Source organism: Phasianus colchicus, chromosome 17, assembly GCF_987193195.1.
Source record: "Phasianus colchicus chromosome 17, bPhaCol1.hap1.1, whole genome shotgun sequence".
Taxonomy (NCBI): domain Eukaryota; kingdom Metazoa; phylum Chordata; class Aves; order Galliformes; family Phasianidae; genus Phasianus; species Phasianus colchicus.
This window is the reverse complement of record NC_143452.1, coordinates 1,641,087-1,658,671: the sequence shown is the minus strand read 5'-3', so window position 1 is coordinate 1,658,671 and position 17,585 is coordinate 1,641,087. Positions and strand designations below refer to the sequence as shown.

The 17,585-nt window shown below is 45.0% G+C and overlaps 1 protein-coding gene across 2 annotated transcripts in view; it reads left to right on the top strand.

Annotated features, from left to right (window-relative positions):
- MMP24 (matrix metallopeptidase 24) overlaps positions 1-17,585 on the top strand; it is a 44,200-nt gene that overhangs the window by 20,657 nt on the left and 5,958 nt on the right. For both annotated transcript variants that reach the window (XM_031605695.2, XM_090152463.1), the window contains exons 5-6: positions 3,054-3,215; positions 15,960-16,174. In XM_031605695.2, coding sequence (XP_031461555.2) covers positions 3,054-3,215; positions 15,960-16,174 — 377 coding nt within the window. The remainder of the gene's footprint in view (positions 1-3,053; positions 3,216-15,959; positions 16,175-17,585) is intronic.

Genomic DNA, 17,585 nt, shown 5'->3' with positions numbered 1-17,585 from the left:
ATAAACCAGAATAGCCCATTCTTTCTGTACTGTGCTCTCTGCCACGGGAGGCTGGTATATACTGGATACAGAGTTAACTGGTTCCTTGCTCCTGGCTGTGGGTGGCCAGGATTGAACAGGGAATGAAGGAGCTTTATCTGAGTGTCTGATGTTTCTGTAGAGCAGGAGAGTATCAGACAAAACTACTTATTCTCCTGAATTTTACTCCTAAAGAGATGGACATCAATAAGAGAGTAGTATTCAGACAAGACCTGTGCAGAACATGGCCAGAGACTGTAATGTGTTTGAGAACTGTCAGAAACAGTCCCAGAGTTTTTTTTAAGCTCCTCTGAAGGTGCCTGCAGATCAGCTAAGTTTCCAAGCAGCGTGAATATGCAAAGGGCTGCTGGAAAAGATAGTTGCATCTATTAGGCAATGGATTTATATGTTGATATTTTCTTTTCAGAGATCATAGCCTACAATTTGAAAAGGAAAATGAGCAATATTTCATGCTGTGAAACTCCCAGCCTTTTACAGTAAAGAGAACTTCTGCAGTTTTGCAGATGATGCTCAGCTTGAGAGTGGTTGATACACCAGATAGCAGTGTTGTGATCAGAGGAACATCAACGTGCTGGACAAGTGGGCTGACAGGAACCTCATTAAACTGAGGAAAGAGAAATGCAAAGTTCTGCACAGAGGGAGAAATAACACTGTGCACATCTGAGAAGGCAACAGAGTGGAAAGTAGCTTTGCAGGAAGGATCTGGGAGTCCTGGTGGGCATGTGAGCCAGGTGTGTGACTGGCCAACAGCATAAGGCTGCATTAGGAAAGGCCAGCAAGTCAGGGAAGGTGATCCTTCCTCACTCAGCAGCAGTGAAGGCATATATAGAGTGTTGTGTCCAGTTTTGGGCTTTCTGGTGCAAAAAACCTAAACTGGTACAGACATAGACAACCTGCTTTACTTGGCCCTGCTTGGACAGAGGGGTCTCCAGTGGTTACTTCCAGCCTCAACCTGGAATGAGCTTGTATAGATCTGTTTTCCAGAAGTAGAATGGGCTATTACTTGTTTGGGACAGAAAGAAGTGATGGAAGATTATTTAAACCTACTTTAAATGAAGATAGCATCAGATATTATGCTCCTGGTAGAGCTTAGTACAGCCCATGTAGAGGCAAATGATTCAGCTAGACCTGTATGCAAACTTGCAGAGTGATGGTAGACATGCTGTCAATACAGAACTCTTCAGATACTTCAGCAAGGAAGAGAATGCCACCAAACTGGTGAGGGGAGAAAGTCTCCAACCTCTTAGCATGGGCACAACCCTTTTCTCCTTAAAGTCAGTATGGACTGGCTTTTAGTTGGATTCCTGTGTGTGAATTGTGGCGATGAGAATTTATGTTTTCATGAACATTAAAGTGCTACAGGAAACAAAGTCCAATTGCTAACATGGTGTTGAGTCTTTGAATTGCTTTTGAAAATTGAGTGCATCTTCTAAGCTTGGATGTATTTGAAAACCCATGGAAAACAATTGGTCCAAGCTTCACCATGTAACCACTTAATGCATTTTACACTAAGATATTGAATATTCTACTGACTAGTTCAGTACGCATCAGATTTTCCAGAAGTAGAGGAAGAAAAGCAAATCTCCATTTGGATTTCCAGAATACAGAAATTCTGGTGTTTAAAATAAATGCATGGCTAGATTTTAACCCATCTATTTCTTCAGATGTTTCTATTTGAACATGTATTTGAATATTGATTTGAAAGGTGTATTTTTACATGTCATGCATATTCTCTCCAACTCAGATGTTTGGATGATACAACCATGTTGGTGTGATAAATATGACCAGTTAAGTACTGTTTATTACTGGCTTTTGGCAAGAATGTCTTGAGATGCTGGCAAAGTACCCTGCTCTAAAGACTTGCAGGCTTCTGATTCCACATGACCATTTTTCTTAAACATGAATCCCTATTGAGACTCCTATCCCAAGGACACCTCAGCCACGTACACAAAACTGAAGTCTGTTACTTTAAGTTGGGTGGTTTGAAGATGTAGAAATGCAGTTGGACATGCTGCAAAGCAGCTGCTAAGTGGATGCTGCCATGTTCTCCTGTGCCTGACTGCCAGTTTTTTGCTCTTATTTTGTGTCTTGCCAAAAAACCCCACCAAACTGATAAGACCCATTTAGGGAGGACTGAGGGCTCATTTTATTGGCTTAGGGCAATTATTAAATCTGTCCTTGTTGTCTGTGTCTTCACCCTTCACAGAAGCATTGCCTGTGTCACCTTCCATGTCAAGATGCCCTCAAGATGTAGAGCATCCAAGGAACACTCTAGATCAAGGAGGTTGGGGCCCCAGATCCATGGGGCTGAAGAGGAGTGTATGTCTGTGACAGTGGCACGTAGTGTCCTGTAGGGCTGTTATATCAACTCCTCCCACTGACTTGGCAGTGCCAGGAGTTTAGCAGAGTAAAAGCACGTTGAGGAACCTGTGCTGGGGGAGATGAGGCTGTTCCTGATATCACAAGTGTGTTGTGGCACGTTAGCCCTGGTTGTCTGTGTCCCAGCTCCTGCCTTTGTAGGCCTGGCTGGTGCACTGCTGCTCACCCCTAGGATTTGGTGGTCCAGGTCAGACCAGAGGATGGTACTGGGGGACCTGGAGTGGGGAAGAGTCTCCTTTCCCACCGTACATCATTGTTGACTGGGAGATTGGCAGTGCTCTCACCTTTGCTAGCAGCACTGGGGTACGGAGCCTGTGGTATCCAAGGAGCCTGCTGGCCATTTTCTTTTCTGCAAGAGAGTCTACAGACTTCTACTCCAGGCATTTGCCTGCTTTAACTGGTCTAATGGATCTTCATGTGGCCATCAGCTAGGTGCCTCCTGCCTGTTGTGTGACGTCTGTAAAAGCTACCCAAGCTTTCAGGACTAAAGCCCTCTCCCTCAGCTGACACTGGCATGTGACACACAGTGCATTAGGATCACAAAGCAGTTACCTCTTGCACTACTGATCAGGCAGGTCTTGGGATTGTGTCAGGTTCTGGCTGCGTATTAACCCAGTTGTGCCTTCCTTCCACAGGGAATGATCTCTTTCTGGTTGCAGTCCATGAGCTGGGACACGCGCTGGGTCTGGAACACTCCAATGATCCCAGCGCAATCATGGCTCCTTTCTACCAGTACATGGAAACACACAACTTCAAACTGCCCCAGGATGACCTCCAAGGAATTCAGAAAATCTATGGTGAGCAACAATATCCACTCGTCTATTTACACTGAGCCTAAGTGTTTTGCAGTGAGTATTTTACAACCACAAACAGGTAGCACCTAAAATAATTGCAGTCAGGATGGATTTCCTGCTGTAGCTGACTGGGAACTGTTAAAAAGCCCGCAATCCACAGCCAAATATCAGTTGTTGCAGTTGCAATATCATTGTACAGGTGAAGATAACCAGACCTGTGTGATCTCTCTGCTGCTCCATCCTTCACTGTCCCCAATATCAAGGACTGCTGGACAGTGAAATTCAGCCAGTTGGAACAGCCAGTGCAAATGGAAGGGAAGAATGTGAGGAACCTGGAATATTAAGGAAAGTAATAAGTATTTATGCTCTCGTATTCTTTTTCTCCATATATAGGAGGTGGGTAAAAAGCTTGATCTGCTTAGGGAGCACTTTGTTTAATTTTTGGCTGAAATAAAAGAACATTGTTGTGCCACAAATATACAGGTCAGAGAAAAGAGAGAGGAAAGGAGTTGGAGGGATTACAGGAGAAGATCAAGGGCTGGGAATGATATGGCACCATCTGATGGAATGCTGTATATCAGGGTTTGAGAACAGGAATCTTCAGTGTGGTTGACTGAAGGAGACTGGGAGCAGGGGGAGGGACAGGTTTGAGAAGCCACAGTCAAGGGCATGCTGAGCTAGGAGGTGCTAATGGAGGCTGGGAGGTCTGACCTGACACTGTGCGTGGTAGTTTGTGGAAAATGTTTTATCAAACATGCCTGATTTCCTTTTTTGGGAAAAGAGCAAGTTGTTTGGCAGATAGGCTATATAATATTTGTAGCATAGAGCAACTATGCTATGTAGCTAGACAATATTCACAGCTGCATGGCACCTGGAGTTAGCTCCCAGTACCATTAGAGCAAATATTACAGGAAGTAAATGTTTATGGTGGGAAAATCATCACAGAACGGTGGTGTTTCTAAGGGATTGCTGCTGGAATCAGTGACAGATCCAATACTAGTCAGCTTTTGCAGCAATCATCTGCCAGGAAATTATAAATTACTGCTGATGGAATTTATGCCAAAACCCATAAAGCTAAAGAAGTACAGGGAGACTTTAGAGATCTAAGCTGTATGCCAATTGTTTTAGTCTGTTTTTTTGGTGGCTGGAATGAGATTCATAGACATACAGACATATCCAAAGAACAGGCATCTCTGTCTGAACTGTTTTCACTAACTCTTGTCTAGGTAATGGAAAAAAAATAAAAAAGAGGCATTTATATGACTGTAGTTCACCCACACTGTAAGGCGGATATCAAGGTGAGATCCAGCATTTAAAATAAGATGGTCTGAAGTACACCCAGGAGGAGCTGGCTCTTTCCATTAGTACAACTAAAGTTTTCATTGTTCGTTAATGGATAAAGTTGTTTGGCAACTGTGATGCAGTATTATTTAATTATGCATACTTTCACTCAGTATGTATGTACTCAAGAACTCTGGATTGCAGAGTCTTTGGATGGTTTGAAATTAAGTGCTGGGGTAGGAAGCATTAAAGCTTCATTAAATACCCACGCTTTCATTTCTGAAAGCTGATAAAATATCACTACACTGTTTCTATTTTGAAATGTTGAATTTATTTCCTGTGAATTGGAAAGAAAAAAGAATACATGCTGACAACGAAAATACAATTGAGAAAATATGACTGGCTTCTCTATTTCCAGATACCTTTTTGCAAAGGGAACAGATGAGGAACTGACAAATGTATTTCGTCCATGATTGTGGTTCAAGCCAATGTCAGCACAGCCCAAGCAGGGACCCAAATTCCAGGGCTGAGCTGAAATGTCTTCTGGGCCCATGGGCAGGGTGGGCCTGGAGGTCCTGGAGAGGCTGGTAAGGGCCATTAAGGCTTATTCATGTCCTTATGGGCTGACAGTTCCTGGGAGTGCTGCATAGCACTTGTGCATAGCTGGAACAGAGCAGAGAGCTCAGCACTGTGCTGCTCACAGCTTAGCAGCAACACTGCTAGACTTCAAGTTATTTCTTACTCAACCTGGTGACATTAAACTTTAGCCACTAGCTACATTAAGATTCTCCTTATGCAATATAATATGCTTAAAATTTAAACTCAGCTTGAAGAAAGTGGTGTGAGTGAGCTACCACCTGGTGCAGGTTGTCATCAGGAATGAGTTTGCTGACTGTCACAGAATGGTGTGAGGCTGATCTCTGAGACCTGTGGACTGGAGTGGGCTAGGAATGGTGTTGGCAGTTGTAGAGAGATTTACTTGTGGAGGGAGAATAAGTAATAGCTTCTGCATAGAGAGCTTTGCTTCCCAAGTAGAGATTTCATCTCTCAGCACAGGGTTCTGGAAACTCTGCTAAAGTCACAGAGAAAAGATGGAAAATGCAGATTATATTTCTCTCTGGAACAGGAGATATGAGGACAAATCCTTCCATCAGAGTGCCTTAGGGCTGAGAAGGACCTGTTGAAATATCTTTCTTGTAGCTATAGCAGTAACATTTCATGAATGTGCCTTATTTCTACAATACCAGTCTGCCTTGTCTTGCTTTGAGGGTGCTGTCTATCAAAGCAGCTAGCAAAAAACCAGAACGTCCTGATTTGCTGCCCTGACATTTCCTATGATGCTCAGTATGTATGATGTTGGAGCATACTATGTAAAATAAGTCATAAAGCTACTGCCTTGCATGTAGCATCCTTTTTTTTTTAAATCAAATGCAAACCTACAGATTTTCATTCCACTGAACTTGCAGATCAAAGAACAGAGGCACTACTGAAATTTAAGTCTGATTTGTCTTCTTTGACAATGTTGCACTTTAAATGTGTTTTTATGTTGTATCTGCATTTATCCCTTGGGAAAGAATATGTCTAAGTCTGTCATCTAATAATTTGTTGCATGATTAAGTTATTTTCTGCTGGATGTATTTCAGAACTCACTTACAGAGACAGTAGATGATGTGAAATCTTGTTTGTGCCCCGTCATGGTTAGTGTAAGGTCAATGTTTAAAATGTTGCTCTGACATACAAGCTGATGAAAGGGGCAGCAGCTCACCAAGTGTGGCAAAGAGTGAACTATAAGAAAAGTCAGCAGGACTTTTGTCTTCCGAAAGGTGCTTCTTGCAGCATGTTCCTTGACAAAAAAAAAAAGGAAATATCACAGCTGTTCTATGTGTATCTTTTTCAGAATGATAGCTACTGTTGTACTTATGGGCCCATGTTATGACTGAGATGGCCAGGAAGGAGTTAAACTGGAAATGGCACTGTGATGTAGGTCCCTTGGATATTCTGCTAGGTTTTCTGCCTCTTTTATTTGTCCTAGTGTTGAAGTCGGGGCTGCATGCAGCTACTGTGCAGTTAGAGAAAAGAAGCATACTCAACCATGGCATTGTTGTACAACTTGAACTGATCCTCTTTCAGCATTGCTGCTTCTGTTCTTCATGTCTTGCTGTAGGCACCCTTTTGTAATGGGCTGTAAGGTAGCTCTCATAGTTAGAAGTGACTCTTCTGATGCTGTGTCTGGAGAGCAGGGTGGTCAACATGATGTGCAGAGAAAACTCACATCTGCATGACTACTTGGAGCTGGTGAGCCAAGCCATTACTTTCAAGGGCTTTTTGAGACTTAAGCTCACGAACGAAAGGTTTTCTGTCTTCTCATAGACCAAATTGTTAATCCTGGAGATAACCTCAAGGATTTCAGTCCTCCACAGTCACACCGAGGGCATGTCATCTCACACATCTTTTAGCCCAGGAGCTCCGAGTCAGTGCATGTGCTGCATCCCATCAGGGCTGAGGTCCAGGGTGGTAATGAAAACCTCACCAGCCCTTGTCCAAGGAACAAATTAATCACTGCTGGGCAGTACCACCTCTGACATCCAGGAACAGGGTGTCAGCAGATCCTGAGCAAATAGCACCTTCTTCTGGCCCCTTTACTCCTATGTTGCAAGCACAGGTTTCACAGCTTCACTCACCTTTTCCCAATGGCTTCCCATAGAGCAATCCCAGATCTGCATGACGTACACATATGTGTGAGATAGCTTTTTATGAAACAGCAGAAAGACTTGATGCCAAAAGGCTGTAAGCTCCATGTGGTGACACTACTTTGTAAACCACCAGACCAAGCTTTGCTGTCATGCAAAGGACTAGAAGTGTTTGTATCAGGAATAGTTTCTAATGCCCTCTGAAAGTGAGAGGTGTATAGAGTAATAACCAAGACCCTGATCTATAGAAAATGATTTTAGTGATTGTGAGACAGAGAAGTATGTTCTGCTTGATGGATTTGCAAGCCTCTAGCACACCTCCTGTGCCAAAAGAAAGTAGTTCAATGACAGTCCTCTACAGCATTGTGATGGATGTTCATCTCCTGAAGAACGAGTACCAGAAGAGAGAACTTGGAAGGGTAATTTTCACAAGCAAAATTGAAGTACCTACTCTAGGAGATCCCAGCTCTTGAGGACAGAGTGATTCTTCCTGTGACTACTCATCCCATCTAGAGCTTCTGCTTTAAAAGGGTAAAGAAGGTGAGTTTCTGTGCTAGGTGAGCAGGTGGATGGGCAGTAGCAGGGAAGGTGGCAAGGTCTGGGTGAGTTGGATGCAGGCTGCATGCTAGCAGTGAGCCCAAGATCATGTCTTTTGAACACCTCCAGAAATCCAAATGGACTGTCAGCCCTGGACTGCCAGCAGCATGGGCGTGAGTGGCATCAAAGGCCATGCAGATGCCACTACTGAGTTTGCAGTTGGAGATAGCCAGTTTTCTTTAAAGTATTAGTGCTCAAGGCAGCAGCACAGAGGTTTCTAAAAATGCTCATTTCAGTCTTCCTTTGGAAAGCTGTTATCATCTTTCCGCCTCATTGGCAAACTGACAATACGATTGTCCTTCAAAGCAAAGAAGATGAATGTTTTTGTGTCACAGAAGAACTGAGGCTTACAGCTGATGAGCTGACAGTATTAACTCTCTCTGTGTTATCTGTGATGGAAGACTGGCTCATAATGGTAGAAATAATAGTGCTGCTTTTGCCGAGGGGAATTAGGTTTTTGTTTTCTTTTGTCTTATTTGGATGGACTGATTAATCCTGTCTCCTTGTGCTCACTGAGTGCAGAGAATAGAGACAAGCAGGATCCTCATTCCCAGCAGTCCTTCCCATGCCTTATGTAGCAGCAGTAGAAAAGTAACTGAAATGAGCTTCTCTTTGGGGACTTCTGGGCCTCCTACATCACCCATCAGCCCTTCTCCAGCCACACACATTCTGCCAACATCCCTGAAACAGCACAGAGTGCTCAGGGAAGCTCCCAGATCTGGAACTTTTAGATCTGTGCCGCACAGTGCTATGCTCATAGGAGGACAGGAGGAGGCACATGGCAGGGATGGGCCCTGGTACCACATCTCTGGCATGCTGCAGAGAGACCAGGCTCCTTCGCTGTGTTGCATCCTTATACGTGCACATTTCTCTTTTCCAGTGACTCTGTTGACACCAGAAGGAAATACCAGATTCTTCCTCTGGTGCACCCACTGAGTCTTGTCTGCTTCACACCAGGTCTCCATTCCTGTTCCAGAATGCTGGCAGGGAGTTGCCTGCCTGTCCCCTGTGCAGTGCCTGAGGCCCACCTGGTGCATGGAGATCTCTGCCATGAGGCAAGGACTTGCCCATGACCACACCAACTGTGGATCTGCCTTGGTTGTGAGAGGAGGGAGCTGGCCCGTGGCCTTCGGCTGCCTCCTGGAAGGAGCTGACAGTGCTCCTTAGCTGAAGCAAGAGCTCTGCTTTATGAATATGTCTGGGCATTAAATGTTTCTCTCACCCTGAAGGTCTTTTCGAGTTTAAAAAAAACCCTCAGTTTTGCAGCGGAGCAAATGTCAGGCTGCTTCAAGTTTTTTTCCAGAGCTGAACTGGGCACCATTAGTTGGAGCATCTTGCAGAGCCCTAAACTCTCCTCCTCCTTTTGCCTAAGGCCAGCCTGCCAATTTTGGACCCTGTTTTCTCACCCCCAAAGCAGAGAACCCAATTGCAGAGTGAATCACAGAGCACAGGAGAGCACTTCTTTTGCTTACAGCAAGGACTTCAACCCTGGACTCCTGTCTTCCAGGTGGGTGCTCTGTTACCTGGGTGGCAGTTGGTCATTCAGAGGAACACCTCTGAAAGCCTTCCTGCCTTTGTAAAGGTCACAAGGACCCCACTGCCCCACTGCTGGCTACACTGTGGGTGCTGGAACAGTGGAGTGAGTGCTGAGCTGATGTGGGGAACTGTCTCTTGTCCCTGAGGTGTTTTGGTGGCAGCTAGCTGGTTTAGTAGGACCAGGGACCTCTCTCCACTGCTGTGGGGTCAGAGCATCCCATCAAATCTCTCTCATTTCCTGTCTCATGTGGATCACACGTTTTGCTTTGTGCCTGAGCAGCCCCTCCCATGTATGCAGACAGCTGCCACAGCCCTGCAGAAACATTTAGCTCAGTGTTTTATTCCCCAAGCACCCTGTATTTTATTCCAAAGGCCTGGTAGCAATCTTATTCTTGGGGTGAATATCAGGAAAGCCCTTTGTTTGCAGGTGGATCTGTCCTGAAACAAAGGCCGTGCTTGGTGCTGGCAGGCTCACACATAGTGGGCCCTGGTGGCACCAATCCTCCAGGATCCCTCCAGGAGGTGCAGTGCAGTTGAGGGAACACTCTGTCAATAGCCGGGAGGACAGTACAATTATATTTTGTCCTCAACTATCGACACAGTGGCTCCTAAATGCCTCCTCTCTCTGTGTTATCTTCACAGGTCACCTTGGTATTCAGATGGTCTGCGACAGAGGAAGCATGAAGGGAGGAGGCTAAGTGCCAGTGGCGGAAGTCACACTGCGAAGGTGATCTGCTGTGACCCCAAAGCTTGCTGACATTTTTTTTGCCTTGGTTGTGATAGAGAGGAAGAAAGTCTTCTTCTCCACACAGTGTAAAGCTCCAGCCAGGTGCCTCCCTCCAGATCACAGAGTGCAGCTGCAGGGGGCTCCTACCTGCTTCCTCCATGGAAGTGGCCCTGGGTTCAGTCCCCAGGGAGGGCTCAGCCCCTTCTGCAGTCACACGCAGCAGCTGGGTGTAGAGCTGATGGAGTCAGACCCATTGCAGTCCTGTGCTAAAGCCTCTCACTTAATTTTCTCTCGGTGAGGTTGCTCGGAGGTCTGTTGATAGAGGCTGTGATGTGTGTGTGATACTGCCTGGTTAGTGATGGCGAGGTGGGCATCATCAGGTTCTGTAATAAATAGCATAGGCCAGTGTCTCCTAAGTAACTCATTCACAGTCATCTCTGCTGATAAAGCTGTTAAGCTCTGCCTTCAGCCATCTGTTTTAAATTAGTTAGGTTACTGTCATGACAATAACATAATAGCAATGCTTGGCAAACTCTGCAGGGTCTATTCATCCTGGTTTTGTACCAGATTGGGCTTCAAAGTGGCTCAGGTTTTACAAGAGAGCATCTTTATTCAGCAGTGAACAGGCTTTGCTGCTGTTTTTCTTCCCCCTAACTGCAGAGCAAATTGTTCCTGCTGGCACTTGGAGCCATGGGTTTCAGTGTTGTACGGACTTCTATGCTCTTTGTATGTGCCCAGCTGTAGAACTGTCTTGCACCAAGGATTCCACACTTTTATCCCTAAGCTCACACTTAGTGACCAAGTAAAGGCAGCAATTAAAAATAAGAATGCAATGTGTGTAACTACAAACAGGAGACAAGGCTGCAGTCAGTATATATCAGGAGCCCAGAATGCATAAGGTCAAGAAGAGAAGTGAAAGATAGCAAGGAAAAAGCCATTGTTGGCAAGCAAAGACAGCAAGAGCAGTACTATAAGTGAAATGATGGAGTCTGCATCCCAGCAATTTGCAGTACGACCTGCAAAATGTGTGGGAAGCCTGACTGTCTCCTTCAGAGCAACGTCCCACAGCTGGTTTGGCCATTACAAGGAATCAAAGCATTTGGTGACCCAGCTCAGCTTGTTGGTCCAGTGGAATCGTTGCTGACTTTCAACTTCCAGACCTCAGTTTGCAACAACTGCATCTCCCTCACAAGCCTTCTGCTTTCTATTTCAGTGGCTTCCTAGGATTAATTAAAGCCTTTAAGGCTTATAGGTGCTATTTTAACTTTCCTCATCTCTACTGAAGGCTGGGACTCTGGGTGCATAAGCCGTAGAGAGTTGACTGTGACTGCTGTCCTGCAGTGTGGGCAGGGCTGGCTGTAATGAGTGGTCCTCCCTTGTGAATCTGAGCCCGCAGTGTAACAGAAAAAGCTCCTTGTGGAGATTTTCAACCCCATGTGATGGCCTTCAAGCCATGCTCTCCCTCAGCCACATTTTTCTGCTCCAGATTGCTGCCTTTGAAGCATTTGTGTGGGCATCTCACGCATCCGATCTCTTGTTGGGGAGAAGAGCACCAAAGCCTGAGGATGGCACCCCTGGGCCTGGTGCCTTGAAGTTGGGTGTGGGAACAGTCTGTGCTTGCATCTCTGGATTTGGTTGTGGATCAAGGCCAGGCACCCACTCAGGAAACCAAACTACAAGAATGGCCTTCAGAGTTCACTGGCAAAGACTGACCAGTTCCAGTTCTCTGAACCCAGGCTGTAAATGAAGGGCAGTACTTTTAATTCCCGGGGTGTCTTTTGATTGGAACAGTTTTAGTAAGGACTGCAATGAATCTTTCATTTCTGGCTTTTCGTCTTATTAATATTAAATACATCCAAAAACTAGCCCAGTTCCAACAGGAATGATATACTGATACATGCTACACAGCAGATGATACGAGATGGCTGCTTATTCCTTCCTGGTGCTCTGACTATGTGAAACAAGAATAAGATGGTGCTGGCTGCAGTCACAAACCCAGCAGGCAGGTGTCCAGCAATGGGTAAACCCTGCTCACAGGGAGCACACAGCTGCTTTCCTTTGCACAGCCCCTTCTCTCCACTCATTGTGCATGTTTCTATCCCTGCTCTGGAAATAAAGCTGTTCTGCTTCCCCTGTCACTTACACTGTCAGTCTTGATAGCAGCACTTTTGATGGTAGAAGTATTTGGATTGGAAGGGATCTCTGGAATCTCTAGTCAAAACTGTCACCCATAGTAGCACTGTTGCCAGCATTGCTTGCTACCTGCCATGGCTTTCTCTGGCTGGGCCTGGAAAGTCTCCAAGGCTGGAGAGTCCACAGCATCTTTGGGCAATGTATCCCAATGCTTCTCCACTGCCCTGTCTTGTTCCTCTCTGCCTCTCACGTGGCCACCACTGAACCAAGAGATCCCACTCCCAGATTGATTCATTCTGCAGTTTCCCATACTCTGGTTGTGTTAACCTGTTTTCTTACCCATCCTTCCATAATAGCTCAGCTGTTCTAACAATGTGAAGATACTCATCTGAAATGAGCCTGTTTTGTTATGATCTCCCTCTTAACAAGATTTATTCGCCTTTAAGAAACCATTCATGAATCTCTATTACCTCCAGTGATGTATGAGATGCGGTTTCAGTCCCTGTCTGTTTGCTGTGTATAAGAAGCAGAATGGCCTGGACTTGGTTGTTGCTCCCTTTCTATGTGGGTCCTTCCAGCAGGCAGTTTGAATACATCACACATGCACATAACACAGCGACTTCTTGGTTCCCTCCCAGACAATTCCTGCTGACAGCAGGTGTTCCTCTCTGCATTGCAGATTGCTGCTCATCTCACCCTGTTTAAAGGCAGCAGTGCTTCGGGGAGCTCTCCCTGCTCTCATGTTGGGAACTTGCTTCTAGCTGCTTCGTACAACACAAGGATCTATCCCAGGTGTAGACTTTGTGCTGAAACTGCTGGTGGGCTTCCACAGACTGCCCAATAGCTGTCTCATGAAAGCGCTCCACCGTGTCAAATTCACACCAAAGAAGGTTTTTTCTGATCTATACGTGGCAACAAGAAATGCACCTTTGTTTAGGTCAGCGCACGGTAGTGCTAGCCTCTTGCAAACCAGAGAACAACGAACTACACCTCTGTTGTTCTGTTGCAGCAATGTGCTGCAATCTCATTTAGAAAGGTGAACTTTGCAGTGGTGTGCTGGCATAGGAATCTCATCATATACAACATGGAGTAGAGATTTTATAACAGTTCTGGCAGCCACACAGGCTTCCAGTTTGGCAGCCATATAGCCATCCCATTTTCTGCCCCTTTTAATTTGCCAAAGCAGGAGCTAAAGACAGTGCTACCATCACAAAGCTGAACAAACCAGAACCCCGGCTTTCGGTGTGTAAGATCAGCATGGGGCCTCAGTCCATGTTCTGATCCTTCTTCTGCAGCTCATCCTGCTGTACCAACTCAGTCCTACCTCCACCAGCTTTCAGCCTGAATCAGAAGTGCCAGCTGGAGTGTGGCTTGTTGGAGGAGATGCTGTTGCACGTGCTATACATGGCAGTGTATTGCCTATGGCTGTTTACATCTGGGGCAGATAGCAAGGTTAATAGTAGCATGTCTGTAGATGCAGGGGTATCTGGGGATGGCCTTAGGTAAATAGAGTTCTGAGAACTTGTCACTTACTCTGTAGGTATTTTGTAGAAGGCAGCACTATGGATTAGTTTTAGCCTTTCCTTGTGATGCCTATTGGCAGCTGCCATGTACTAGATGTGCTCCAGAAATGCATTTTTAAGTTTAGGTTCACTGAAAAGGAAGGTATTTCTTGCATTTTGATGAGAACTTCAGCACAGAAATTGCAATTGGTGGAGAGATTCTCTTCAAAGGCACACTCAACCAAAGCAGTAGTGTAGATGCTCCCATACTGACCAGCTAACCAGGGGCTCTAACCCTGCTGGCTTCTATGATGAGCAATCTTTGGTGATGGCAATCTTTGCTGTGTAGTATTTGGGGATATTCACAATAGTAGTGGGGAAGATAGCAGTAGCAGTGTCACGGTGGGAAATTGATTTAAAAAAAAACTTTATGGCCTGCTAAGGTACTGGGTACTGACCAGCTAAGGGCAGAGGTAGATGAGAAATATGTGGTAACAGTGTAATCCTTCCTTCAGTTAATGTAGACAAATTAGCTGACACCCTTCCAAGGGTAATTGTCAATAGAGAATCCTCACCTAAAATATTTTTATGGGAACTGTTGAGTCCTGGGCTGAACCACTGATTGATCACCTGGGGAAAGGACCTGGTCAGCCCTGGGAGCAAAGGTGAAGGCAATTCAGTTTTGGAGCCAGAAGGGTTTGAGCCTGGCTGCACCTCTCAGACCTCATTTGAGGGCTGACTGCCGTTAGCGAAGGACCTCTTTTGGGAGATCCCTCCTTTGTGGAGTTTTCACCTGTGAGCCTAGATAGAAACAAGTGAGCAGTCCTTTTTCCTTCCCTTACAACACCCTTCTGTTGTGTTAGTCCCTTTGTCATTACACCTCTTGAATCACCATTCCATTGTGTTGATTTTTCTGATTGTTTCAGACTCATTCATCAAAGTTGTGGGATGAAAATGAAGATAGTTGCTAATAAAAATAGGAGATGTCATCGGATAAGGACATGTCACCTTGTAGAAGTATAGATATCCTTATGAAACTCTTTATAAAACAGCTGTAAGTCTCAAGATGTCAAAACCAAAAGACATTGCAGCAACAGAAGTAATTTGTTTAGTTCGTTAAGGGGAATTTGAAGTTCTTCCATATCAAGATCTATTAATGTTTAAATGATGAGACACTGGAAATAGAAAATGGAAAAAATGCTGAATCTAAACCTGCACAAACTCAGACATTGGGTAAAACAGCCTTCAGGGTGCCAGGGCTTAATTACTGGGACAGATTGTTATGCATTATAGAGGAGTTCCTGCTTAAGTCTTCAGGCCCAAACTGGATGTCTCTTTCTGGAAAATGTGCTGTGTCTGTAACAGAAACTCTAGGTTTGTCAGAGGATTTGCATCTGAAGGTTTCTGACCTGATTATGCAGAAGTTAGTCTAAACTATCAGAGTGGTGCACTCTGAACTTATCGATCATGAACCTTGTAGACACAGTTCTTGTTAGAACCTCATAAAAATTAAACGTGATGACTTTTTTGTTGATGTCTTTGTCACTGTCTTCGATGACTTTCAGTGACTCAGTCACCCTTCTAAGGTGTGTTAAGTATTTGTTCTTTATAGGAACCTTTTGAAAAGGTAACATTTAGGGCTAAGTTGACACGAGGGGTTGGGCGCTCAACCATCACTTTAAAGTGCTGTAGTTCAGAATGTTTGTTTGCAGATCTCCTCTTCTAATCCCATGGTTGTACAGCCCCCACGGCTATCTTAATCCTTCCTAGTAGATTCCTCCTCTGAACATGGGCAAGACAATCACAAACAACAGGGTAACTCCTTTTGTGAGGATCAGCCTTGTCCAGTGTGCTAATACTGCAGTTTCCCTTAGATTGCAGCAGTTTTTTTGCACTCTAACTTTGTTCTTGTTTTGGTTGTTATTTTTCCAGTAGGCTAATAAATGTTTATCTTCAGTGGCTATTATCTTTCATTTCAGCTGGGAGCATGATAAGTGTGCATCCTCCTTGTTTTATCTGCAGCCTCCTTGGAAGGACCTATGAAAACATACTGGCTCTTCTGCAGTTCTTATCCCTCGCCTGTTTTGGGACATCCTTCGTGTGTGGATGCATCTTGTTCTGCTTCTCGTTTTTAGGGAACGAGCTCTTAGTTGTAGGTAGTTCATAAAGAACATCATAGAAATTCCTCACAACGCTATTCATCCAATCTGTTTAAAACCTGAGGGAAGCATTGGAAATCCAAAATTGTGACTTGGCTGAACGCTTTTCTTTTCATTTCTAGGTCCTCCTATTGAGCCTCTGGAGCCAACCAGGCCTTTACCGACTCTTCCTGTTCGCAGAATTCATTCCACTTCGGAAAGAAAACATGAGAGACAGCCTAGACCTCCCAGTCCTCCTCTAGGTGACAGGCCATCTCCTCCTGGCACAAAGCCAAACATCTGCGATGGCAATTTTAACACCGTGGCTCTCTTTAGAGGAGAAATGTTTGTTTTCAAGGTACTAAAAATTATGCGTATTCATGAAGTTTTCTTTAGCTTTGTTCCTGGAAAAGACAAGTAGATGTGTAAGGTAGTTAGAGTCACATTTGTCATGTTCCTGAATGAAGCTCTGAGGCTCCTCTGAGGCTGAGAAATGAGTAACATTAGAGGGAAGTGTAAGCAGATTGGTTTTGTAGTATTTAGAAACTGTGACTGTTGGGATTTACAAGCTAAACAGAATTCCCAGGCAGCCTGTTCATCAAAAGGTTAACTGGATGCATTGGCAGAGAATTTAGACATCACCAAGCTGAGAAGGGAGCCACCTGTAAAGCAAGAAAGCAGTGTTAGTAACAGAGCAGGCACTGAGCCTCATGGCCTCCGAGATGGCGCACACCAAACCCTGGGCTTCATTGTATTTGAAGCTCCTGGGGAGTTTGTATCAACCTTACTCACAAGCTGCAGCTAGGGAAGGATAGGCTTTGGTCAGTAACCTATGTTAGAACACCCTTAATCTCAAAAACCATGGTCCCACTCACAGCTTTCACTCTGCCCACTGGCTGTGAATGTGGAGAGGAATAGATGTGAAAGGTCATCAAATGGACAAACACATCAGCCACAGAAAACACCTGAACCAGGCTATCCTCTTACTCTTTCCTGAGCATTCAGTACAGCTTTAAGTAATGATCTCGTATCCAAAGGGATATGTAATAACTTGTGTCTAGTGATTGTGTGAAGCTCACATCATATATGTGGTAGATGCTGGATGGCTGTCCTCAGGTCAAGTAGTTGAACACCAGCTCTACTGGGCCAAGCGTGACATCTCAGCAAGGAGACACACAGAGGTCACTCACAAATGACTTTGTAATACTTAGAGCTGTAGACTTTCCTCTTCCTGCTCCTTATTCCTCTCATTCTTTCCACCCTTTGTCAGAGTCCCAGTAATCAACTTGGAATCACAGATTCATAGAATTGCCAAAGCTGGAAAAGACATCCAACATCATCCTAAAACCAGCATTTCCCCACTAACCCATGTCCCTCAGTACAACATCTAAACAGTTCTTGAACTCCTCCAGGGATGGAGACTCAGCCACCTCCCTGGGCAGCCCATTCCAGCACCTGACCACTGTTTTGGAGAAGAAGGTTCTCTGTAGGGCCTTCCTAATCCCAGGCACATCAACATTTCCTGCCAACTTGGTGTCATCTGCAAACTTACTGAGGTTGCACTCGATGACCTCACCCAGATCATTCATTAAAGTTATTGAACAGGGCAGACCTCAGTACTGAGCCCTGAGGATCTCTACTTGTGAACTTCTCGCCCTATTGGCTGCCGTCTGCCCCATGAAATGCTTCCTGCACTGGAAAAGGTGTTGGGCAGCACAACCAACAAACCAGGACTTCTTTCTTTGATAATTACAGGCTTAGGCAAGAAC